This window comes from Homarus americanus, unplaced genomic scaffold, assembly GCF_018991925.1.
Source record: "Homarus americanus isolate GMGI-L3 unplaced genomic scaffold, GMGI_Hamer_2.0 scaffold24694, whole genome shotgun sequence".
Lineage (NCBI taxonomy): Eukaryota > Metazoa > Arthropoda > Malacostraca > Decapoda > Nephropidae > Homarus > Homarus americanus.
Window position 1 is genome coordinate 1,746,085 of NW_024732780.1, and position 26,428 is coordinate 1,772,512.

The 26,428-nt window shown below is 36.1% G+C and overlaps 1 protein-coding gene across 16 annotated transcripts in view; it reads left to right on the forward strand.

The window, feature by feature from the left end:
- The window catches only part of LOC121868978 (bromodomain adjacent to zinc finger domain protein 2B-like), a 390,896-nt gene that overhangs the window by 170,875 nt on the left and 193,593 nt on the right, over positions 1-26,428 (forward strand). For 13 of the 16 annotated variants that reach the window (XM_042370010.1, XM_042370019.1, XM_042370013.1 and 10 more), the window contains 7 exons: positions 4,530-4,866; positions 5,148-5,341; positions 11,547-11,612; positions 12,621-13,415; positions 19,702-19,972; positions 20,353-20,531; positions 20,729-20,907. In XM_042370010.1, coding sequence (XP_042225944.1) covers positions 4,530-4,866; positions 5,148-5,341; positions 11,547-11,612; positions 12,621-13,415; positions 19,702-19,972; positions 20,353-20,531; positions 20,729-20,907 — 2,021 coding nt within the window. The remainder of the gene's footprint in view (positions 1-4,529; positions 4,867-5,147; positions 5,342-11,546; positions 11,613-12,620; positions 13,416-19,701; positions 19,973-20,352; positions 20,532-20,728; positions 20,908-26,428) is intronic. The other 3 variants (XM_042370018.1, XM_042370020.1, XM_042370023.1) reach the window with 3 other exon arrangements.

The window sequence follows — 26,428 nt, forward strand, 5'->3', positions numbered from 1 at the left end:
AATAGCTGTGCTCTTTTGACTTTCTTCCCCACACTACTTCCTTTCTGAGACTTCTGAGAGACTTTCGGCATGATGTCTAAGCACAGTAGTTAGTTGACCGAGATGTAGACTGAGAGGCAACAAGGAACAGCACACGCGGTGGCGGCAGGACACAGACTGAGCGGATGTATACAAACCCCACTTGCCAAGCGGCGCATTTGACATGGATTGTAACGAAATCACACTCGATTTAGCGAACACTTCCATTTAACGTATCTTTCAGAGTTACTATAATCATTAGTCAGTGGCTTGTTTATATATGCCTTGCTTCTACCCAGCATAATACATAAATTAGTACAGTATAGATTAATTGAAGTATAGGTATTGTATTTAGTATGCTATACAAGGACGACTCCCCCCCCCCCAATTCTACCCCCATCTCCAGCTGTTGCTGATATGGCCAGCAGGTGTACCAACTTATGATGATACACTGGGGATCATATTAAAGCATTTTGTCTAGTGATTCAAATTGTAGTGACAGAAAATCTAATGATGTTTTTGGGGGGACTGTACACGACCCAGTTTGAACATTTCATCACGGGATGTAAACAGGATCCCATATTATGTTGCACAGACCAGATTACAAATATTATCATAATTATGTGTGATCAGTTAGTCTTATGAAGTTTTTTTTTATATTGATGTCACTAATTTATTTCCTTCAGAGACGGTTTTTCTTGTCATATTTTGCAAAGTGTTAAATGTATATGTGACCCATATCTAATTAATGACTGTATTTATATGTAACAGTACAGTAGTTAGTTTCAGTGGCAATTTATTGTACTGGTGGTCATAAGTTTTAATCCTAGGTTTATAAGTCAACAATCTACATTTGCAGTTTACTTGTAGTTCAAGTCATTAACTTTACTTATTTTAATCATCATTTCTTAATGTAGGTAATGTGTTTGTATCTAGATACTGAAATAAGATAAAGTATAAGGCAATATTTATTGCAGTAAACTTTATAGTGAAGGCTGTCCATGAACCAGTGTTACTGTCATAGTAGTACACCTATTGTTGCAGCATTCACATAACCATTTTAAACATGGGGCAACAATGTATTGAAATACATATGTTTTTAATATAAGTCCATTGTATGCAGCTATATTTTTCTGCTTTATTTTAACCCATTTGGGTATTGTCATGCTCTTTTCATTAGATTAATTCAACTTTGTCACTTTTATATGAATGTAAATCGTAATTTTGAATTTACTTACTCCCTTTTTTATTATTCCTGTTGATGTAAGATGATGCTTAGGGTTGTCTCATAGTCTATGGACCAGGTATATGTACCCTAGCTGGGTGTACTGATGGGAGCTGTAAGAAATAAAGTACTGTAATATGAACTCTATATATGTATAGAATAGAGTAGACTACAAACTGACCTTGAAAATTTGTGCTAATTGGTATTCCACCCTGGCAGTATTACCGATAATCACGGATTTGGGGAATGCACAATAAAGATATAGGAAAATAATCTATAAAAGAAACACTAATTGTACTAATTAAAAAAATCTCACTTAAAACAGTATAATTTGCTTTCAATGTGACGTCATTCTTCTTGAGTAATCAAATATCTTACTCCTCGAACTCTCTGCGGACAAGGAGATTCATCTTCATTGCATACATTCACTCAGCCAGTTGCCCAATTGTTCAATTTCTCCGTATTTTACTCATATAATGTGGATAATTAAATAAAAGGAATTCTATCTTCTTAAATTTCTTATGTTTATTATGATCAATAAAGGTGTAGTGTTGTAAGAGAATTTGTGGAATTTGGAAGTGAACAAAAGTGTGGAGGTGTGGATATTGTCAGCAATGCATGAAAGAGTGAGAATTTAGCATCAGCTGACCAACAGCAGTGTCCACCATGTAGACAAAGCATCAAGAATTTAAGAAGACATGATAAGTCGTCAGGGATTGAGAGTTTTTTTTTTTTTAGTTGAGAACATAAATTATCTCTAATTATAAAATGGGAATCAATGTATTACTACATACAGTAATATATTAATTATATTTCTTGGCTTGGCATTTTGTACTATTCGCTTTGTTTTATATCTGGTGTCTATAAGTCCAGGTATGAAATTAATTTTGTACAGTACTGTATGTACTGTACAGTATTTCACTTCTTATATTTATTATTAATTTATAATCGATGTGGAAACCAAGTTTTATTGTGCTAAATCTAACCTGTGTTTACTTTATTAAACTGTCATAATGATTGCAATCTCTCCATCTGAATTTTACAACAGTTGCTGCATAAGAGATGAGAAGTTATTTTTTATTCAGTATTATTAAACAAAGCCCTCAGACTGGCAGAACACAGTAACAGTAACTGGGGAACTCTCAAACAAGATGCATGGATTTTAGGAAAAACGGAACCTTTGAGACACGAATTTGCTAGGTTAGTCTGTATTAATGGTAGATGTGTTTGGGATGATAAGATTGATAATATACAGTGAAGTGGTATAATTATGAGAAAAAGGATACACCACTGATAATGAAAGTTAGGTTGAGAGTGTGGGTATAGAACTTGAGATTACATTTTAGTTTTCATGTGAAATTTGCCTGGAGGAAGAGATATTGAATGGTTTGATAAGTTAGTTGGGTAGTGTTTGATTACCTCAGGAAGTTGTGACCTTGCCTTCCCAACTGTTCCCTTCCTGTGGGTTGGTGCTAGGAGGGACATCCAGCTGTAAAACTTTGCTGTATTTTCTGGGCTGGCACCCTGGGTTTGTGGTGGTGAACAAGGAGGGGAGAAACCCTCTTCTGGTTTTCCTCAATAGCAGCCATCAGGTAATTTTGGTTAATCCATGCATGTGTGGAAAATGGCCATAAAACGTTGATGATGATGATTATATGTTGACAGTAAGAGTGATGGAGTAGTAATTGATGTATCAGAAAGAACCTAAAAAGACAGGTGGATAGGCTGAATGTTTAAAGGGCGTAACAGAAAAATAGTAAGTTCTCAGTCCTTGTATACAGCTACTCCTCAACTTAGGCATACTCGACCTACGACCACCCGGACATACGACCGCCTCAGTTGTACCAAAATTTTGTCAATTTACGTACTTTCGAGTCACAACGTTAGTGATTTGCGCTGTGTACTGACAAAATTTTCGTTTGTAATTCACTTTAAAATGGCTGGCAAGCTTAAAAGTGAGAGCTTTGTGATGCTGAGAAGAAAAAGAGACACCCATTTTAGATTTTCTATGTATTATTTAAGCATTTTCGACTTACGACCAATTCGACTTACGACCTGGATTGGGTCCCTAACCCCGTCGTAAGTCGAGGAGCGGCTGTAGTTTGTTTACTAATGAAACATGAAAGTGCAGCCTTATAGTGCAAGGAGAAGTGTTCAAGAAAAGTGGATTTTGGAATGAGTGATCAGAGTGAGAAGTAAACTTATAAGAAGATATGAATTGAGCACTTGAAGAAGTAAAAAAATTGTGACTTATTGGGTTTAGACATGGATTAGAGATGTTGAGTAAAAGAGTCTGTTTAAGGGCAGATAAGGGGACAGAAGGACAGAGTAAGGTAATGTGGGGTCCAAGAACATTTTTGGGACTGGAAATATATGTAAAATATGCATCCTGTTGTGTAAATGGTACAGAGGATACTAATATTATCATCTAACCTTAGCAGTTGTACCATAGAAGATATACAGTAAGATGATCATTGCAAGAAGGTCTTTTACCGTATATGTCTGGTTAAAAATCATACATTTAGAATTATTAAGGTGTGAGGTTTACTTTTATATCACATAACAGATGTGCGACTGTGTCATATATCACATATGTAGATAAAGGGGAAAAGATGAGTTTCAGACAATGAGTTGGTCCATAGGCTAAGAAATGACATTTATCACAGTTAAAGTAGAGCTTGATGATGGTCTTTTATCTACTAATGTTACCATTATCTTAACTTTTTACTGTATAATTGTTGGTGTTCTGTATCTGATTAATTTTAATTACTGTACTTTAATCACAACTATCACAATATTCACCCCATCTGGCCCCCCCCCCCCAAAAAAGAAAATAGTTGTCCTTATCAATAACCTAAAATTTTGTGCCTTTCCGAGATTTGCTCATTAGAAAAAATATATATAAATTTTCAGGTTCAGGACACTAGAAAAGAAAATTTGAAATTTATATTTACTTTAGTTTGTTTTCAAGATATTTTGAAGATTATTGACTGTAGTTTTCTGTATAGGAATGTATTTTTTGCATGCTATTTACATCCTTTTTCATATATTGCTATGTAGGTAGATATTCCAGTACTTGGTTCCCTTTGAAGATCTTAAAATCTGAATTGAAGTATGGAATGGCATGCAGTTGTTGTGTTTTATGTATTAGTTTGTTTTTTTACTCTCTCTTTCCACACCTGTCACCTTCCTGCCTTCCTGTCTGCCTGCACTGTTGTGTGCACGCCGGAATGTACACTCCATTGCGCATACACCCGTCCGTGGCACACAAATACCTTGTGTGCAGCGGGTTGCCGAAAAACTGGCAAGTAATGGGAGTGTGTCCATCTCCAAGGCCATCCGAAACAAGGAATTAGAAATTATTCCCATCTCGCCGGCTGTAAAGGGGAGCTCCCAGTCCCATGGTAGCACGCCACCTCATCGAGACAAGTCTGAGCCCAAGGTGTCCATATCAACGGTTGGTTCTGGAAACTCTCGTCTGTCAAATGGTGTTCCGAGCAGTGGATCCTGGCGTGAGGAATGTGCGAGCGTATCCATAGAACCATGTGGGTCTGGGACTCCAACATCTACAGATGATGCACCGCTAAACCTCTCCATGAAAGCGCCGTTATCATCAAAATCTTGTGAGTATAATAATGGTTAAGTTTATTTCGGAATTTTAACCAATTCATTCCACCACTTTTTTCTTCAGAAATTGTCATTGTTCGTAATATAAGACAGCAATATTGTATATTACTGTATTTATTTTCATGTCTTTACTTCTTAAAGTTAGTGAACATATGGAGCTTTTACTAATTAATTTGAATTAATCCGTCCACTATTTCTTGATGCCCTTCAACAATCTTGACAGTTAATAATTATCACTAAAGTAGTTATTAATTTTTCATATAATATTTGATTCAAGCATCCAAAGGTGCAGACAAGAGAGAGCTAAAGGAATCCCACACCAGTCCCCTGAGTCTTTCTCGAAGTGGAGTGCCGCCCTTTGACTTCTCACAAAACCTCAGTGGAGGCCTTGGCTCAGGCCTCCCTCCTAGTCTAGAAGTTCTTCAAAGTCTGTATGGCCAGCCTGGGGAGCCACGGGACGTCCTAGCCTCCGTAAGTGTCAAACGATCTTTCTAATATCTGGTGCTTGAGCTGCTGTTTGGCAATTTGAAAGTTCCATGGCAGATTTAATAGTACACATACATAATATATTTTCTTACGTGTATTTACTCATGTTTCTGGCCACTGTGCATTAAGTGGGTGAAGGCTTGAAAGAATAAAAAATAATGTTTTCTGTGTGAACCCATCTGTTTTCTTTTAATGTCGGGGTTTATGCTTAACATGATGGTTATAGAAACATCATGTTATGTAAATGGGGGATTTATTTAATGTGATGATTGTTAGTGAATTATAAAAACAAATAATCTTGCCAGTTAGCCTTCTATTTTCTTCACTGTGTTTTGTTTGGTTTCTTCTGGAAATATTCTGCTGAGTCCACAATTTGCTCTCATACTCCTTCCAACCAGTTTTGTTCAACCAACCTTAATTTATTTCTACATGTGCAGGTTTTATGTGTGTAACTTGACCTCATAAGAAGAGTAAGATCACTTATAAAACAATGCATGTAGCGTATGTACACGAGATATTCCCATTAACTGGAGTAATTGGTGCACTGTGCTTCTGGGAATAAGAGATTTCCTGGTATGGAGACAAATTTTCTCAATCTGGGAAAAATCTCACATCCCTGGAATTTTTCCGGGTACTTTACTGGGAAAAGTTTTCCGTGAGTCTAAAACTACCGGGTACTCATCTTTCATGGACCGGCACAGAGTTGTATACAGTAGTATATTTATGCAAAGACCACTGTACACATACAATATACATATAGTAAATAAACAAACTATACTACTGTATACACTATACTGTACTCACTTGGGCTTGTGATGCAGGCAGGACAAATGGTGTTATAATGATACAGGATGACCTGCCTTTGTCCTGTACCATCTCCTGTAGCAGGTGTTGCTATCTGTCACTCTCCTCTCTGTCCATGAATGGGGGACTGTACATGCACACTGTATACTGTACATACACCCTCTATACAGTAGCATACACTGTCCACTCTGTTATGTACAGTACAGTATTGTACATATGGTACTTTCACATTGAATGTACAATGCAAGTATCCCTCGTTTAATGATCGTTCACTTAGCAATTTTTCGGTTCAGTGATTTAAAGTTTTTAACACCCTTTCTCATTTAACAATCATCAATTTTTGGTTTAGTGATCTTTGACACTGGGATAAATATGGGAGGGAAGTAGGAAAAATTGGGGATTCTGTACTCCAAGTGCACGTCATTACAATACTCTAATGAGGCATAGCAATAAAGAAAATATAATATACAGTGGTCCCTCGGTTAACTAACGGTTTGATTGATGAAATTTCGGTTAACGAATTAGCTCCCATAAGGATTTTCAGTTCGATTAACGAACAAAACTTTGGTTAACGAAATATTACGACAAACACTTTTGTTGTGCGCATCAGCTGATCGGCTAGTCTGCCAATACAGTAATTGGTTCTATGTTTACATTCGTTTCCAGTGGAGTAAATATCAAGAAAGTTGTGCTCTTGAATATTATTAGTCATTCTAATTTAGTTAACATATTGATAATATATACAGTACAGGGAACAGTTTTTGTGTGCCCATTAGCTGATTGAATCACCCACCAACACTTCTCAGTTTAACTTTATTTACAGTGGAATGAACATCCAGTTTGTTGGTCTCTTGAATATTTTTGCATTTTTACATTAAAATTATTGGTCATTCTGAAATTTAGTTCATATATTGATAATATACAGTGCAGAAATTATTATGAAACATGAAGAAGGCATTAGAACCAATGCACTCTGTAAAGAATATGGCATGTCATCATCGACTGCCTCTGCAATCAGCTGTTTGATATGTAAACAAAGCTGCCGGGAATACGACATACACACCTCAAAGTAAGTTAAGATATAGTGCTCTATTGTTTTTTATATATTATTATACAGTGTACTGTACAGCACAGTACTGTCTTTAGTTTATATTTAATGTTTTGTTAATTCTATACAGTGCTTTGTATGTACTTTTTCTGTGAGTTGGAACCAATTACCCAATATCCCATTGAAATAATAGTTTCAGTTAACAAAATTTTCGGTTAACGAACGACTCTGTGGAACCAATTGTGTTCGTTAATCGAGGGACCACTGTATAACTATGAAATAAGAAAATGAAGATCCTGGATCTGTATGTGTGGGAAGTTAACATATGCATTGAGGAAGTGAGCTGTAACTGTGGCCAGCTGCACTCTCCCACCCACCATACAGGCAGCAGTCACACACATTTCTTGAGTCAGCTTGGTGACTGCCTGGCTGAACTGTGTCACATGTATACTGTACCAGTAAATTTGAGGAATAAATAAAAATAATAATTCAAAAAAGAATAATGCGTTGCCATTTGGGAATCTTTTCACGGGACATGAGACAGAGAACAGGGCCCAGATTCACTGACTTGACCGTAACTTTGATCATACATAAAATTTTTAGATATAATGTTTACTCTGAGTAAATATGTTATCTTTTGTGCAAAATATATGACATTTATATTCAAAATATTCCTGGTCTTACAAGGAATCCAGCAATGTCAATTATATTATCCTAACTTTAATCTGAGGTAATATTTAATACTAAATGTTAAAATCTAGTTTTTTCACCCACCCTTTCTCTTGAAGGGAGGGTTGGTGGGAGGTGCGGGGGGAGGGTTGGGATTGACTGACCATCTGGCTCTGTTGGAAGAGAGGGGAAGGCAAGGTGGGGTACTTTGATTGACAGATAGTGTCTGAAGAATATTTTTTTTTTTATTAACTGAAGATATTTGTTTTAGCTCATAAAATTCATACAAATTACCCGGCCAGAATATAATTTACATTGCTGGAATTCTTACAATTTGATGATCATTTTGAATATAAACATCATAGATTTTGCATTAGACATACAAATTTTAGATGTAATGTTTACTCTGAGTAAATATGTTATCTTTTGTGAAAAATATATGACATTTATATTCAAAATATTCCTGGTCTTACAAGGAATCCAGCAATGTCAATTATATTATTCTAACTTTAGTTTGAGGAATTATTTATTACTATACCTGGTTTTCCCCCAAAAATTTCTCAGAGGGAAGAACCAGCGAGTGTACTGTGAGAAGAGGGGGAGGGAGTGAGTCCATTATTTGAATGGACATTAACTTGGCGACTGTATTTGGGGGTCAGCTGGTCTCTATTTCATTTAATCCCATATGTTATATTATTCACTTTACGCGTTTCTCACTTTCCACGGTACCCTGTGGGTTACATTAACCGCGTAAAGTGAGGGTTGACTGTATATCAAATACTGAGTTAAAGGGAAAATGTTGCAGACCCATTTTCAAGACAAATAAATCATAAAACAAATCAACACAATAATATTTTTAAGATAATAGATAAAGCTAGTGTACTGTACAGTGTACTTAACAATAACAGCAGATACATCAACTTGGGTAGACGAGATGGTGGTGGTAGAGGTTTTATATACTGTAGTGGGTGATGGTGTTGGAGTGACATGTGCAGAGTTATCAGGGTTGGAATCCACATCAGGGAGTATGACATCTTGTATAAGGCTGAATTTTGCTCGTATTAATTGAATTCCTGGTAGGAATAGGTTCTTCGCATGTGAGTGAATTCGCAACTGCTGAACTGGCATATATTGAGGACTTACTGTATACTTAATTTAGGTTATTATAAGTCAAGATAAATATTTAGATATAATATATATGCCAGGAAGATAACATTCACCAGAGGAAACTGTGTACGTACTGTATAGAGGTCGGCTGGGGTGGAGAGTGGTAAAGTTATTGAGACAAAACTGCAAGATTACCTGCATCTTCATTTAAGGATGAATGCTTGAAATAGTAGACCCAAGACAACTGGACAGCTTTTCCCTTCTTTTCTTTGTACATCTCCTTGTAGCAGTTATTGTCATTGGTTATTAACTTGTTAACCCTTAGGCCCCGGGTGACGTTCCAGAATGTCTGCCTATTTCCCACCATTTTTTTATTTTATTTTTTATTTTTTGAAAAGTTGATTTTTTTTCCTTGATTTAACCCCGCGGGGGTACTGCCAGCAGCACCCTAACCCGGGGCTTAAGGGTTAACTGTAGAGCTCTGTTCTCTGTTTGGATCACATTCATTGAAGTTGACAGGTAAGCCAAGCACTCTGGTGATGGCAACAACTCATTCACCAACTTCAAAATGTTTTGATATATCTAATTTTACCTCCAGATTAGTACATTTCCTTGGTGTTTTCTTATCAGAGGCACAAACATCTCTTGCTGGACATTTTTTTCTAATTTTACAAGGTTTTGGTAAGGATTTACTCACCTAACAGATGAGATCAAACAAAAGTGGTGGTGATGCATAAGCCAACATTGGGGAGGGGAGGTGGAGGCTACTCGGTGTTCTAAAGCTACTCAAAGTAATCCATTGCTGTTTGTAGGATTATTTTTATTATTATTATTATTATTATTATTATTATTATTATTATTATTATTATTATTATTATTATTATTATTATTATTATTATTATTATTATTATTATTATTGTTTCAATAAAATTTTTGGGAGAATTTTAAAATTTTTCTTTAATTCATCAGCAATGTATAAGCAAAAGCAAAATAACAAATACTGTATCAAGGTATAACAGTACCTGCAATTGTTTTCATATTTTAGATTCATGAAAAAAAAAACAGCATTGAGTAAATAATCATACTGTACTGGTATTAAAAAAAAAAAAAACATGCATTAGTATACTGTAGCCTATTTTTATTATTAGTTTGGAGAAAAATTATGAAAATATTGATTATTTTCTGTAATTTCGAAGTTTTGCTCCTAAAACAGTGTGTGGGATATGTTTTCTTCTTAACTTCTAATTTTTATAAAATAGAAAATCCCTCATAAATTTGTGTTTGCCCTTATTGCAATGTTTTTATTTTACAGTACAGTATAGTCTGGATTTACGCGGTTTTTGTTTACGCGTTTGGTCATTTACGCGGTGCCTTGCCAGAATGAAATGTTTTAATTACGCGGTAAATTTCATCATTTACACGGGAAGCGGCGCGGGCAGGGTGTGCACAAGGTCGCCCAGTCATCAAAATATTACCGAGTTCTTCACCCACCACAGCCGGCCCAAGTCTGTGATAGTGATTGTGAAGATATGGACTTTGAGGGGTTTGACAAAGAGGCCCTGCTAGCCTCTGTGGTGGATAGTGATACAGGTGAGGGCCAATAATCTGCCCTCTGCCTCGGAATCAACCCCCCCATCCCCGTGTGCCCAGCCATCTTTTCTACTAACATAAGTGTTAAAAAACCTAATATTCTTGATATTTCTCTTAAATATTAATTGTGTGCATACCATCATAAAATTAAGATGTTATTTTTACTACAACTTACGTATTGTGTCGGAAAAAAGTGTAGTTTGGGGGTCGGCCCAGTCTCTATTTCAATTAATCCCACATGTTCTGTTATTTTGTCTACGCGTTTCTCGTTTTACGCGGACCTCCTCGGGTTCAATTGACCGCGTAAATGCAGACTATACTGTAATTGAATATTGTTTAATTGCCTTTGTATGTTATATATTTTTTGGTGTCTAGTGTAATACTTTACTGAGGTTACCCAGGAAATAAAAACATTTCAGTGTACAGTACATCAGAGAAAATTTCATAAAAAATCTTAACTGCAAAATTTGACAACATAAATCAGCATTTGTTTATTAAGCTTTGTAATTTTTAAATACAAAATTTCATAAATTGAGCCTTTGGAAATCAAAGGATGCTTGTAATCCATACATGGATGGGAGGAGAAAAACATGTAATTACCAAGAAGCAAGTTGAGAAACAGGAGGAGTAGGGATATGGAGAAAGATGCAGTGAGTGTCTACTATAGGGAAATGTGACACCTGGTGATTTATGGGGGTAGACTTGTGATTGGTGTATGATGCTAGCTGGGGTGATTTATGAAGCAACAGAGCAAACTATCTTAGTAGGATGTCTTGGGGGTCATGTTATAAGAGAGGAACACCATAGCAGAACATCTCAGAACATCTCTTGTAAGGTAGCCAAAAAATAATGCACTACAGGGGATTATTGAGATAGTGTTTTGCTCTTGTATTGGGAAAGGGTTTGTTCAAAAAAAAGTAACATAGGAAAGAAAAATTTTCAGGACATTGTGGGTTTCTCTTTTATTGGCAGATGCAAGAGGCTCTTCAACGGCAACTTCTAGGAGCAGACGGGAAGAGGGAAGAGAAAAAGAAAAGGGTAAGAGGTGTACTATTGGCTAGGTTGGGAGTTTTTTTATTTTAGGGGGCTGGAAATTTTCTTCTGCTCAGTCAATAATAATCATTACTGGTAGTAAGTAAAATTATAAATTATCTCGGTAAAAATCGCATTTACAAATTTTAAGTTGTTTAAATATCAAATTGAGTGCATCAGTGTGTAAATTTATTTTGCCTGTGTGTTGGTTAGGTTAAAGCTTTTGAGAATTCTAATTTTTGAAAAAAAAACCCAAAGTAATTGAATAATCTTTTTGTAATTGGAATTATTAAGGATAGTATGTACACTCCTCTCTCTAGTTCAGTATTATTAGTTCCAGAGGCATACTGTATTGGTATTCATCGACTTTGTTAAGTAAAAGTGCAAGAGGCATTGTTGATGCTGCTTCTCATCTGTTTTAAAGCAGCTTAACCCAAAAGGTATGGATACCTGCCCAACTCTTCACTCACTGTTGAGGCATCATCACTGGGAGATCAGTCATTTATGACTTTCATCAGTGAAGGTTTTATTTTTATCAGCTGTTGACCCTGCATCCCCTCATGTGAGTGGGAGCCAGGAAGTGGCAGTTGTGTGACAAGTCTTGGCCAGTAGCAAGCTGGTATTATCGGGCACAGGCATTATTATCAGCCAGTCAGAGGCCAATACTTACCATCCCACATGAAGTGGCTATTTTTCTGGAGTATGGTCCGATTATGAGTTATTATGAGGTAAGAGGCTACGAGATAATTATTAGGGTGTACACTGTAACAGTGCAAGAATATCAATATGGTGGGTTAGAGAGAGGCTAGTGTATATGTTTCAAAGGTTTATTTTTCAGGATGTAATGTTGGGTTTGTTAAAAGACCAACAAATGAAACATTATGATTCACCTTGCTGCAAGCAAAATGAATTAAAAAGAAACCCTCAAAGAAGGAATTGTTTTATGGGACAGAAATAAGGTGAAGAATTATCACTGTTGTGCTCCATTAGTTAAAGTCACACTTTATTCACCAGAGGGACAAGACTCACGAGCAGTGTATTTATCAGATGGAGGATGCTCAGGAACGGGCGCGGCACCTAGGTCGAGGAGTCTCCAAACCGAAGAAAAACACAGTCGCATCATTACTGGAACAGTGTCGTGCAGCAGGCATTAAGCCTTCAAGCCTACCTCTGCCTCCTACTACCTCCATTGCTGCCACTCCAGTCACTACCTCTCCTCCCTTACTTGTGGCATCTTCACGTTCGGGGGAATCTCTGTCCATCACTTCCACGTCTCCAACATTCAATTCATCATCATCTCCTTCTCCAGCATCACAGTCTCTTCCGCCTACCCTAATCCCTGGACTGCCTGCAAATCTACCTTCATCATTGTCTGCCTCCATTGGGTCACCTGCACCTCCCCCTCCCATACCCACTCCTCCAGTGCCCTCCCTTTCAATATCTGCAGTTGCGTCTTCTCCGCCTGCATCTTCCGAACCTTCCACTACCACCATCTCCTTGAGTACAACCTCTACCTCCTCTGTTACTTCGACACCCATGACCACCTCATCTTGTACCTCATCTTCCACTTCACCGCCATCTACTCCGTCTACTCAGCCTTTGGTGACCATTACCTCATCAGCGTCCACCTCTCTCCCTGTGTCTCTTCCACCTGCCTTGTCTCTCTCTTCCTCTGTTAGCATTACTTCTGTAACTCCAGAGACCACCATGACATCAATACTCAACAAGCCAAGTGTCACAATCCACCCAACCACATCAAGTGCTGATACCCAAGACATAGAAAAAGATTCTGGGGAGATGGAAAATTCGGTAAGTTGTTTATTTGATTTCCATGTACAGTATGGATGGGATTTGTCCTATAAACCTCGTATTCACTCACTGATATGACTTCAGAGAACTTTTATATACTACTCCTTTATTGTCAACAGATTTATAGGTGAATCAAGGGAAGAATGTGCCTTGAAATACAGATTGCTCGTGCATGACATGTTGCTAAAAATGTGCAGGGAAAGGAAGGTGTATGTTCTGAGGAGGAGATTGTGGAAACTGATGAAAGAGAATGTAAAGGAAGCATTGTATGCTGAGTGGAGAAGCGTGGAAAGAGCCAGCGATAGTGTGAGTTGTTGAATCACATCAGAGAATGATCTGTCTGTGGCTGGACAAAGGGCCCAATGAGGTAGGCAGTGATGGTTTGAAAATTTGCCAGTTTAGGTGGTTGTATGACACCCCCCTAAGAGTACTGTACCTAGAGGCCAAGTGCACGGCCAGAAGAGAAGCTTATAAAGGCAATTTCAGATGAACAGAGCAGTGCAGATGCTTGAGGTAAGGGTAGAAACGGACATATTTGGTGTGCAGTACGAGAAAAATATCTGAAAATGTGGTTGTTGATAATGAAGAATTTAAGGGTGCTTGATGAAAATTCTATGATTGTCTATGAAGGAGGCATTAGAATGGGGGTTCAGGGCAGTGTAGAAGCAATAGGCCAGTACAAGGACCATGTCCAAAAATTGAAAGAGATAAGGAAAGTGATTGACAAAATGAAGAATGGGAAGGCTACTGCTAGCTCTGAAAATGTTAAAGAAATGTTGAAAACGTTAGATGATGCTAGCCTGACGATAGTGACTGAAATAACTAATGCAAATATGATTGGGAATGTATTGTTCTAGCTGACTATACCCTTTCCACACTAACCTGGCCCATAAGCCATGCCCCTCTTCTATACTAATAGCTGATTGGTTCATAGAAAATTCAAACTAGATGTGTTCACAATTGGTAAGCAGACCTGTTATTATCTAAAATAATGTAAAATATCTGGACTATTATAATGCAAATCATTTCAGAGAGGATGTTAGAAAATTTTAAATATTTATTATAAAAGGTCAATATACTGTAAATACGAGCTTATATACGCACAGTCTGGGGGAGGTAAAACTCTCAGGGTAACCAATTAGCTATTTGTTGCTACAGACGAGGGGTGTGGCTTGCAGGCCAGGTTAACGTGGAAATACTATAGCTGTGGTGATATACTGGAAAGTTGAAGCTACAGGGACCTGAAGCTGCATTTATGCCAGGCAGGGGGGACTACAGAAGTAATATTTATGGCTAAACAATTATAAGGAGAGAAAATTGTACTATGTATTTGTAGATTTAGAGAAGACATTTGACAGGGTACCATTTGAGCTTGTTCAGTGGGTATTGACAAAGTTGAGGATCAAGGAATGTCTTGTTTGAGTGATTGTAATATTTTATGAAGGCTTGGGAACCTCTGCAAGAGTAAATGTTGAAGAATGTGAGGAATTTAAAGTGAAAGTAGCAGTCCTTCAAGGGTCTGTCTTGAACCACCTTCTATTTATCATGGTGTTAGACACTATGACAAGATTTTAAGATTGGTCGGCCCTGGGAGTTGTTGTATGCTGATGACTTCATAAGACTCTCAGGGTCTTTATACACATAACACATATGGAAGAATTTATCACTTTGGGGTCTTCATACACAAAAATGCGTATGGATATGTAGTGATAAAACTTTTAAAGTTAAAGTTCCACATCATCGGCTAGATACACACGTCACTTTCATATGTCTGGCAGCTTCCCTGCCTGTGTCCAGTCACCACTGCAGCTAACAGTGTTGTCATGTCATTGAAAAAATTTCATTCTAAGGAAAATTTTATATCCTCAGGAAACACCATTATGCATTGAAATACAATTGATATCCCTGTTAGCTGGAATAACTGGTGAAGATCTCTTCCGGCAATAAGGGATTTCCAGGTATTGAGATTAATTTCTCATCCGGAAAAAATCACAGATCCACGGAATTTTTCCGGGTACTGGGGAAAGATTTCTGAGCATTTAAACTACGCATCGTGCACGGACAGACACTATCGCACATCCCTGGAGTGTTTCTGGGTACTGGGGAAAGTCTTCCGACTCTAAACTACGCATATCACATGAACAGACACAAAACTGTATTTGTTATACGCAACACCACTGTACACGTACAATATATTGTAAACAAACAAAATAATGTATACTACAGTATATGAATGATAGAAGTTGAACTGTCACTTTTGTGATCTTTTATTGTAGTACAGTATTTCTTTTTCTTCTCGAGTGTTTGACTTAGTATTGTTCGAGTGCTAGTGAATTCTTTAGAAGAACTGACACTTTTGAGAAACAAAAGACTTACTATTATTATTACTGTATACTGTATATGATACTCACCAGCAGATGCTGTTGTTTTGAGCTTATGATGCAAGCAGGCCAAATGGTGATATGATACCTGCTTTGTCATGTACCATCTACTGTATCAGGTGTTACTTTCACTCTTCTCCCTCCATGAAGGAGGGATTATATGCGCTGTTTACTGTACTATACATACACCCTCTACACACTAACCAACAGTAGGCATACACTGTCCACTCTGCTATGTACAGTAGGAAGTCCTCGATATATGGCCCCCTGTATATGGAATTTGACACTTGCAAAACTTTTATTTAAGCTCTGTACTCAAAATTCCACAGTTATGGAATTTTTTGGGGGGAAAAGGTGACTACTCTGTACTGTATATAAAATGCTCTGCATGCAAAAGCAAAACAAAACAACTGGCATCCAAACTTAATTCTATTTAAATTCAACAACAAATAAACAAAGAAGCACCTTAAGTCAAACTTGCCATTAGTACCACCATTACTATCATCACTCTGCATGTCATCTACCTGTGAGCTTATTTACAAGAATGAAAGTTCAGTGAACTTTATCTACTGTGTCCAAAGCCCTTAAAGTGATAATAAACAATTATGGTCAAGTTAACATCAGTAAATGAATTAATGTTTTGTTACCACTTTTAGGGCTTTGACACAGTAGGTACAGTTCACTGAAGTTTCATTTTTGTAAACTAACTCATGGGTAGACGACACTATGGTCAAGTTAACATCAGTAAATGAATTAATGTTTAATTCTTTTTCATAATAAAAAGATATTATTTGTATGGTAGATTTAAGGGTAAAGGTGAACATACATTCCCGCTATTGAGGTCTAGGAAGTGAACAGACAGTTAATATCATTCTAATAGTATAGTAACTATATGGAATTGGAATATGGAGGCATTAAAAGGGTTGTTGACTTTTCACATACAATAAATAATACGGAATCAAGTCACTATGAAAACTTTTCAAATTCAGACATACCCTGTATGAAAAAAAAATCTTGAAAGTGTGTGTGTGTGGAAACAACGGTATGCAATCTGTTAACTGTAATATACACTGTTGTTCTAAGTTAATTGACTGATTTTCAGATATCATAGCAAGTTATGAATCACACTCTTGAGTCAATGTATACCTATTAGTAAATTATATTAGATTTTTTCATCTAAGAATATATTGGAAATGGCAACTCCACTCTGGCATGGTGACCAAGTCCACGAGTCAGTCGGGCTACGGCTCATACGCGCCACTCACAGCTCACATGCACCACTTGCAGCTCACACTCACTACTCAAGGCTCACACCACTCGATGTGTGAGAGGACAAGATTCTCATGGCTCCCAGCATTTCATATCTTTTACGATACTGTACAACCATTTATGCAGTTTATTGCCTCCAATATTATATGAGTTATATTCGTAAACATTTATTAAAATATTGTTTTTTTTCATTTGAATGTGCTTTAAAAGGTAAAAAATTATGTATACTGTTTTGTATTATGAAGTTTTTGTCAGATAAAATTTTTCCGTAGGAACACATCTCCCATTATATAATGGAATTCAGTGGGAATATAGGGTCCATTATACAGAAATTTGGTTTATGGGCAATGTTTTAGGAACATAGCCCTCCGTAAATTGGGGACTTCCTGTACATATGGTACTTTCATACTTCCTGAATGTAGAGTACCCTGTACTGTACTGTATACTGTATGTAACTTTAATAATTTTTTATATCTTAACACTGCTTTAACAATATTCTTGGTTGATTGTATCCTTGTACAATAATGTACAGTACTGCACAACACAGATTGTATGTGAATACAGCAGTGAGCGAAAAAATTTGAGGAGATAGGGCTGCAAGATATATCAGCCAATCATTGGCATTCCATGTAGTCACATGACAATAGTGGCCAATCGTAGCTCACAAGCTGTCTGAGCCCACCTCACCCACGTGTTTGGCATGTGTTGGTGAATGATGCAATATCTTGGAAATTCATTCGAATGCCTGGAATGGAAAGATTTTCTTCAGAGTTTCTCGGAATGCTTAAAAATAATTTTGGGTAATGGAAAGTTCCGTGGATTGAAGATTCCGGCTAACGGGGAGATTACTACCCTGTATTATCATGGAATGTTTTTTGCTTCACTTCAAAATCAGAGCTAAACACACTCCAGTCCTTCTGATTATTATATAGTGTATATATGTTTCAGTCAAACTGTGTAATGAAATATTTTATGAAATGACAAAAAAAATTTTTAGTCAAATAACAAAATGAGGTTGTGTAACATGCAATCCTTAGACACTCTTAGTTCCTAACTTTTCCCCCCTGTGATCTTTAGGTTCATATTGTTTTACCATTTTGTGGAATTTCAGGTTGACATGGTATATTTCTTGTGTTGGTAATATGTAGGTCATCATGTGTGTTTAATAGGGTTCTCTCCATCTTTTCCCTCTGAATATTTTCTGCCATGTATTCTAGTGAGTTATGTTAAACTCTTTTGTGTATTATTATCATATATTACCATCAGATTTTTAATCTACATTTATTTTTATTTTTTAAAATATTTATTTTCATTTGTAACTTTTTAAGTACCTTATTTGCCAGCATATATAAAGCATTTTCTTTCCCAATGTATCACGAATTACCCTGTGTCTAATGCGTCAGTATTACGGATGGGAGGCCGAGTGCCATAGGCGGAGGTGCCTAGCTAGGGAGTCTGGGACAAGCAGTAATCCACTAAGCACAAAAATTTTGTTACTAATAATAAAAAACTGAAAAACAAGCCAAACAATCACAATCTATTATCACAAGTTTACGGCAAATTTGCCGAAGACGTAAATAATGGCTTACATTGGCTTAACAGCAGAGGGAAGCTCACAACATCTCACTGTACCTCCTTCCTCAGCGTATGTAACCCACACCAGATACATGTCTTACATTATTTAATGACTGTTACCTTTAAGAAACATTTGTTTATTATCTCAATGAAAAATACCTCAAGAAAGATTAAAGAAATGTTAACAGAAAGTTCAGCCTCCAGTCAGCCATTTGCAATGAGTCAATGACGCCAAAACAATAGCGATGATGCTACACCCTAGTGGCAGATCACGGCAACACAAAACATCACAGCCAAAAATACGAGTTTCACAGCCTGTCGGTAATTCTCTTGACCAAAATATAAACAAGCCACACAGCTGCTCTGATCAGAGGTAGAGTTGGGTTAGTATAATGTTACTATATATGATTTCCTACTTGATTCCAGTATATATTGAATTTACATGCACAAGATCACATGTTTTCCCCTAAAAAAAACCACTTTAAAATCACTTTCAATAATTGTTTGATGAAACATACTAAAAAATTTTTTTCCAAAAATATCCATGTAAAATAGGGGTGCGTCTTATGTGGTGGTGCGTCTTATATGCTGGCAAATACAGTACATTGTGTCTGAGCTGAAAATTTCCCACAGAAACATTACGCAAAACTTTTGAAGAACGCATACCTTCAATAATATGAGTGATGCTTAAGTAAGCACTGACGAGGAAGCTGCCACTGCTTCAATTTTTTTTCTTCTAGATATTCCTGGCTAAGTTAGAGACTCATTTTAAGTCCTCATTTGATGAGATATACAATACAGTATATTTTCATCTATGGATTGCGTTAAACTGAAAAAAGGATCATGTTCAGTAAAAAGTGTGCTCTAATTGGTGAGCCATGTAAAAGTGAAATCATGTTGTATAAACTCTTGTTAACCTTAAAGTTTCTGTATCTAGCTCTTCATCTGCTTCTCTGCCATCACATTTATTCAAGGCTATTGTAATAAAGCAAATTCTTGACCTACTCATTTCTTGTACAGTACTTTCTCAAATGTCAAGCTGTGCTTATTTTCACCAACAGGTTGATATTCTGGCAATCAGTCGGGCACATGAAAATGGAGGTGACAAGCCAGTAAAGAAACGACACATGATCACTTCTAGTAGTGTGGACGGGCGCCTCATCACCACCATCAAAGCTGCCACAGGTGCCTTGGATTCATCCGAGCTCAGTGATTCTGAATCAGAAGATGAATCTACATCACTATCCTCCATTGATGATGAAACCATGAATCACTTACCCTCACCGTGGTTAAAACGTGATACACCAGATTCCTCTTCAGTTTACAGGGAATGTAAGTCTGATATTTATCAATCTCAGTTATCTTAATATTCTCATTCACTCTAATGCATTCACACAGTAAAGAAACTCTCAAACCAAGAGTGATAGGGACTTTTATTCCTGATATGGAACAGTGTTCATATATGATACTATATAGCTAGTTGAGAAAGGAGGAAATTTTTTGGAGGATTATATGAAGTACATCTGTAGTATGGGGAAATCACCCCAAACAAAACTAGTTGATGCCTCATACAGATTCTTCAATATTTAAAGAGTAAAATTGCAAATTTGTGCTTCTTCGGTGGATCTATAGCTTGTATTTTTGTTTTTAATGTTTTGTGTTTTTTAATTTAGATTTTTGTCACAGGTATAATGAACTTGCATTTCTTCTAGCTCCACCTACCAAGAAACGAAAGATGATAACAGATGAAGTTTCACTTCGAGTGCCCCTGATGTATGGTTGGCGGCGAGAGACGACTATGCGAACTATTACCCAATCTGGAGTTCGTGGGGAAGTGATTTACTATGCCCCATGTGGAAAACCATTTCGTCAGTATCCTGACATTATGAGGGTAAGGCATCTGTCTTGTTTTGTTGTTGCTCTCCTTAAATCTTTACATTTATATATTAAATTTGACTCTTCATTAAAATAAATATACAGTACAGTATATGATTTAACATTACATGCGGTAAAGGTGCGGGTCAACTGCTTAGAGCATGACAAATCCTCCCCCCAAGTAATTCTTGATTATTGTATCTTCTTCTGCAGTACCTGGAGAAGAATGGTATAACAGAAGTAACAAGAGATAACTTCAGTTTTTCAAGTAAAATTCCTATTGGAGATTATATTGATGCTAATACCCAAAAACGCCACTCTGAAGGTGAAGTCCGTGACAGTATTCAACAAATTCGTGAGCAGAAAGGGTACAAACCAATGCGTAAAAATGAGTGAGTGACATTTACCTATTTTTCTTGTCCTAACAGCATTTTATAAATTTATTGAAAGGTAGCATGGATGCACAGTAAGAAATTATGTTATGAAAGTGGTACAGGCATTGTTGTAGAGGAGTGAAAACATGTGTGCAGTATGTTGGCTAATAGTGGAGATTTTGTATTGAATACCATGCACCAGTGATGTAGTTGAGATTGAGACCACGAACGAAACCATTTGTAATTTTAGCCTTTATGGAACACCTGGTAAGGCTGTGGAGCAATTCATCAGGTGATCACTTGGGGGGTCTGAGCCTCTGGTGATTCATAAAGGCTAAAATTACAAATGGTCTTGTTTGTGGTCTCGAACTTGATCTAGGTCTCGACTGCATCACTGCCATACACTTTAGTGAGTGGGATGCACTGTGAGAGACTTGTATTAGGGAAAAACAAAGTACAGAACTGTATTCCAAATTCTGATACAGGTTGTGGGAGTGTCTAGTGTTGGAGTACAGTACCAGTTTTTATTCCAATGGATTGAAATTAATTCACAATGAATTCTCTGATTGGAATAAATTAAAAATTGATTAATTGATTTATAATCACTTCAATTTATGACATGGGTTAATTTCATTATCAATAATTTGGGACTTGAGTATTAATGTTCAGAGTTAGTAAATATAGTGAATGCTCAATATATGTTCAAAGTCCGTGTGTTATATGGACTAAAAATGAAGTATATATATATATATATATATATATATATATATATATATATATATATATATATATATATATATATATATATATATATATATATATATATATATATATATATATATATATATATATATATATATATATATATATATATATGTATATATATATATATATATATATATATATATATATATATATATATATATATATATATATATATATATATATATATATATATATATATATATATATATATATATATATATATATATATATATATATATATATATATATATATATATATATATATATATATATATATATATATATATATATATATATATATATATATATATATATATATATATATATATATATATATATATATATATATATATATATATATATATATATATATATATATATATATATATATATATATATATATATATATATATATATATATATATATATATATATATATATATATATATATATATATATATATATATATATATATATATATATATATATATATATATATATATATATATATATATTATTACATATATATATATATATATATATATATATATATATATATATATATATATATATATATATATATATATATTAAAAGTACAAATATGTTATGGGGTTTTGATGATATGATAAGGAGAAATGAGAAGTATGCAAAATGAAAGAAAGAGTATATAGTGTAGTGGATGAAGTACAACAACGAAATCAAGAAATGTTGGTTGGGACACAGACCTTACTGGTTTTGTGAGTTTTCCAGTTTTCTGAATAAGGTCACCCTCCCTATGTCCACCCTCTAGAACATTTTTGGGAAGTTTTGGGAGTTTAACAGTGCATTTGTTTAAGTAGAATTCCTTTATAGAAATGATTCATAATAACAATTCATCTTTTGAGAATAATGTAGAAGCATAGACTAATGAGTACAGTATACAGGTATACCCCGTAAACCGTGGTCCCTTTGATCGATGCTTCGCATAACCGATGATTATATATTTGGGAAATAACCTGCAAGTTTCACTGACTATCCCGTTGATCCGACTTTGTGTGTAACATGTGCTATGCAAACATGCTTAAATGCCCTGGCAATTCTTCCGCTTCTGTTTAAACCATAAATGATGGCTAGCATTTTAAGAAGAATATTTTGTCTTTAATGGGATAGTTTAGTCGTCTAATCAGATTTGATATAAGCCTAATGAGAGCTAATAGGTACAAGAGATGCTCATGTGTCAACGTGCTGGAGGTTGCCACTTAACCAGTGTGTTTTTATTTACAGTATTCGTTATTATATTCTTGTATTATCAGCCTATTATGGTGTTTGTTTCATCATGAATAGAATAACATACAGTACTAAATAACAGAACAGAATATGATACAGTACAGTATATAATTTGACTTCAAAATAAAAGACAAGCCAAATCTTCCTGACCATTCACCCCTTCCCTCTGTAAAGGAGGGAGGGGGGGGGGTGAGGGCTGGAACTGGCCGTGCCACGTTTGCCAGATTGTTTTTATTTATTCATTATTATATTCTCGTATTATCAGCATCTTATGGTGTATGTTTCTTCATAAATAATAGATCATATTAAAAACAGAAAATAATAGTATACATAATTTGTAAATTGATTGACTTCAAAATAAAAGGACAAGCTGTATGAGAAGGTAATCTCTTCCCCTCCCACCGACTGTCATCAAGGCCAGCTATCGATTTGAATATTATTCATTCATTGTTATTATATTCAACTATGGTCAGCCACTTATGGCATATGACTTCAAAAATAATATAAAGTCTTCAATAACAAAAAAATATACTGTAATATATAATTTGTATTCTGATTTGAGAATAAAAGGATACGTTGTATCGAAGGTGACGTCTCACTTTATCTTCACTCCCTCCTCCCTCTCACAACAAGTAACCTAACAAAAAATTTCATTATGAAGAAGCTATTTATTATGATGAGAAATAAAATAAAACAAGGTATCAAGATGAAGTTATTTACTCGACTGTATAATTTATCACCTTTATTTTAAAATACCGTAATTGAGACTTGACTTAATACAGCTTGATAGTGTGCACGGCAGAGATATATCAAGGGTAGATGGGAGATTTTGGGTGGTGGCTGGTCCCTTACCTCCCAAAGTTGTTACTGTATATTCTTATTGGATTTATTGCTTTAAAAACCGTCGATTCACTGTCCGTTGACTTTACGCTGTCTATATATGCATCGGTTATCGAGGTATACCTGTACGGTGAAGTAGGCAAAGTAAATTTTGTGTCCCTGTTAAGAAGGTAAGTGTTAAAGATTTATGTTGACACACTAATTGAACTAATGAAACCAAATTTAAGCTGTCCTGATAATCATACAAATCTAACCTATCCTATAACCATTTTTTTTTTTAGTCATGTTAAATAACATGTGATGGTCTGTTCTGTATGTCATTATTAATGCTTACTATAGTATCTTTTTTTTACTGGACCATAGTTGTTACTAGCATGAATATATCACCTTACTCTTGTACATTATTCTGTCAAGGTGATGTAGTGCTGCTAATTGATTGTGATTTGAATGTAAGGTGTGTCTTTTTAATAACAGTGAATAGAATGTGAGATATTTATCAGGAAAATTTATGACGTAGATGTGTGCCACAAAGGTTAATATTTACCATCCCTGGCACACATGACACTGATGGGCTGATCTCTTGCTCACTCCACCATGGCAGTCTTGTTTGAGTACTGTATTCACCCACAAAGTTGCTTGTTATGTAGACTTCTTAATATACAGTACAGACAACATTAATCTTTCAATTGGTTCTTTTATTAATACAGTAGTGCAATTCTACAATATTCAAAACTTTCAACACTTATTTCAGAATCTTTCGCCTGGCTTGGGTAGTACATGTAAAGCCATGTTTAGGCTACTGTGTTATTGTCCGGATCTAGTCACAGGCTAAACCTGTTGTTTCTTTCAAAAAGCCAGTGTAATAAATTAGGTATTATTTCCTTTATTTTATTTCTTATTTCTATTTATATACTTACTTTTACTCTTTCTTTATTTCTTTGTTTCTCTTCTTTATTCTTTGATTTTCTTTTCTTATTCTTAATCTTTCTTTCTATTGGTGATAGAGGGGGGAAGGTAAGGAGGGAAGGACTGTGGTTGAGGGAGGATGGCCGGTTTGTGGTCAAGCAGCCACCCTCGCACCAAGGGGAGTGGGGAGAAGGAAGGGACGGAGGGGCAGAATAACTGGGGAATAGGGCTGACATGCAATAACTTAACACAGGGAAAATATGTGATAGTTGTGTTGTTACTCATGGGGTCACTGTATACCACAAAGACACTTATGAAGAATACTCTACTCCATACACAGGGGAAGGGAATTGAGAACTATTCTTAATGGTTCTTCTTAATTATGGAGCCACTATAGCCAATATATGTAACATAGTTATGGCTGCCAAACATACTCAGGTGAGGTGCATGCCTAGAGTATTTGGTCTACAATTGGTTGTGTGTTCTTTGGCATTTGAGAGAAATATACAGTAAACCCTTGCTATTCGCGAAGGTTAGGTCCCAAGGAACGGTGCGAATTGGCAGAACCATGAATAGCAACTTATACTACCTTAGTGCACTAATATATACCTACAGGTGCTCCCCGACTTACGACGGGGTTAGGGACCCAAATCCAGGTCGTAAGTCCGAATGGTCGTAAGTCCGACATCGATAAAAAAAAAAGAATTTAAAAAAAAAATCATTTTTTTTTTCAAAAAAATAAAATAAAAAATCTACAATGAAATACAGTACAGTAAAAGTAATAAATAATGAGGAATGGATACAGTGTGACTGAGCACTTATCTTTAATGTAGTCAGCTGAATGCACACGGGGCCCCGTAATTTTCTAATTATACATGGAAACTACATTAACTGGAAACGTTTCGGTATAGAAAATGCATGCGTCATTTGAAAAAAAAAAAAAAAATTTGGTCACAACTGTGGCGGTCGTAAGTCCCGACAGTAGTAAGGTCAGAGCAGGTCGTAAGTACCGATGGACGTAAGTCCAAGCAGTCATAAGTCGGGGACTACCTGTATATTGTTTATGCGGAACTTATGGCACCAGTACTACTTACATTTGTATGTGGAAGTTTGGAGCTTGCTGAAGTGGTGTACAGTATATTGGGAGACATCTGGTTACTGAAGCATAGGGGGATCATCAGGATCACTGCTGGAAGAGGGTGATGCGGTGGTGGTTGGTGGAGAGGCGGGTGGTGGAGAGGCACATGGCCAGGAGGCAGTGCGTGGCCGGGAGGCGGGTGGTGAGATGACAGGTGGCTGGGAGTAGGAGGGTGGAAAGGCGGTGGTAGCAGCTGACTGAGTGAGGGAGGGAGACGAATCAGCTGGGTAAGCGACTGGTTCTTTCTTGAAAAACATTATGATTGGTAGTTGTTTTCTCTTGCCTTTGAGGTCTTTAAACATTTCCTGGTAGGGAAATAATACCTGGTTGATTTCTCGGACCATCTTAAGGCTCTGTTCCATGGAAGGGCTGTGGTCAACAATAAAATCACTTGCCACCTTCACTTGTAAAAAATAATTCACCTAAATTGTTCAAGCCCCCATCCTTCTTGTTGCAATTCCATAATTTCTTCTGCTTCATCTTCTTTGGCACTTTTTACCAACTCTTCCAAAACCTCTTCTGTCAGTTCCTCTCCATTCCCATCAATCAGCTCTTCCATGTCCTCAGAGCCATGTCCACAGACCCCTTACCACCCAGTTGACGTGCAACACTCATAATGTCAT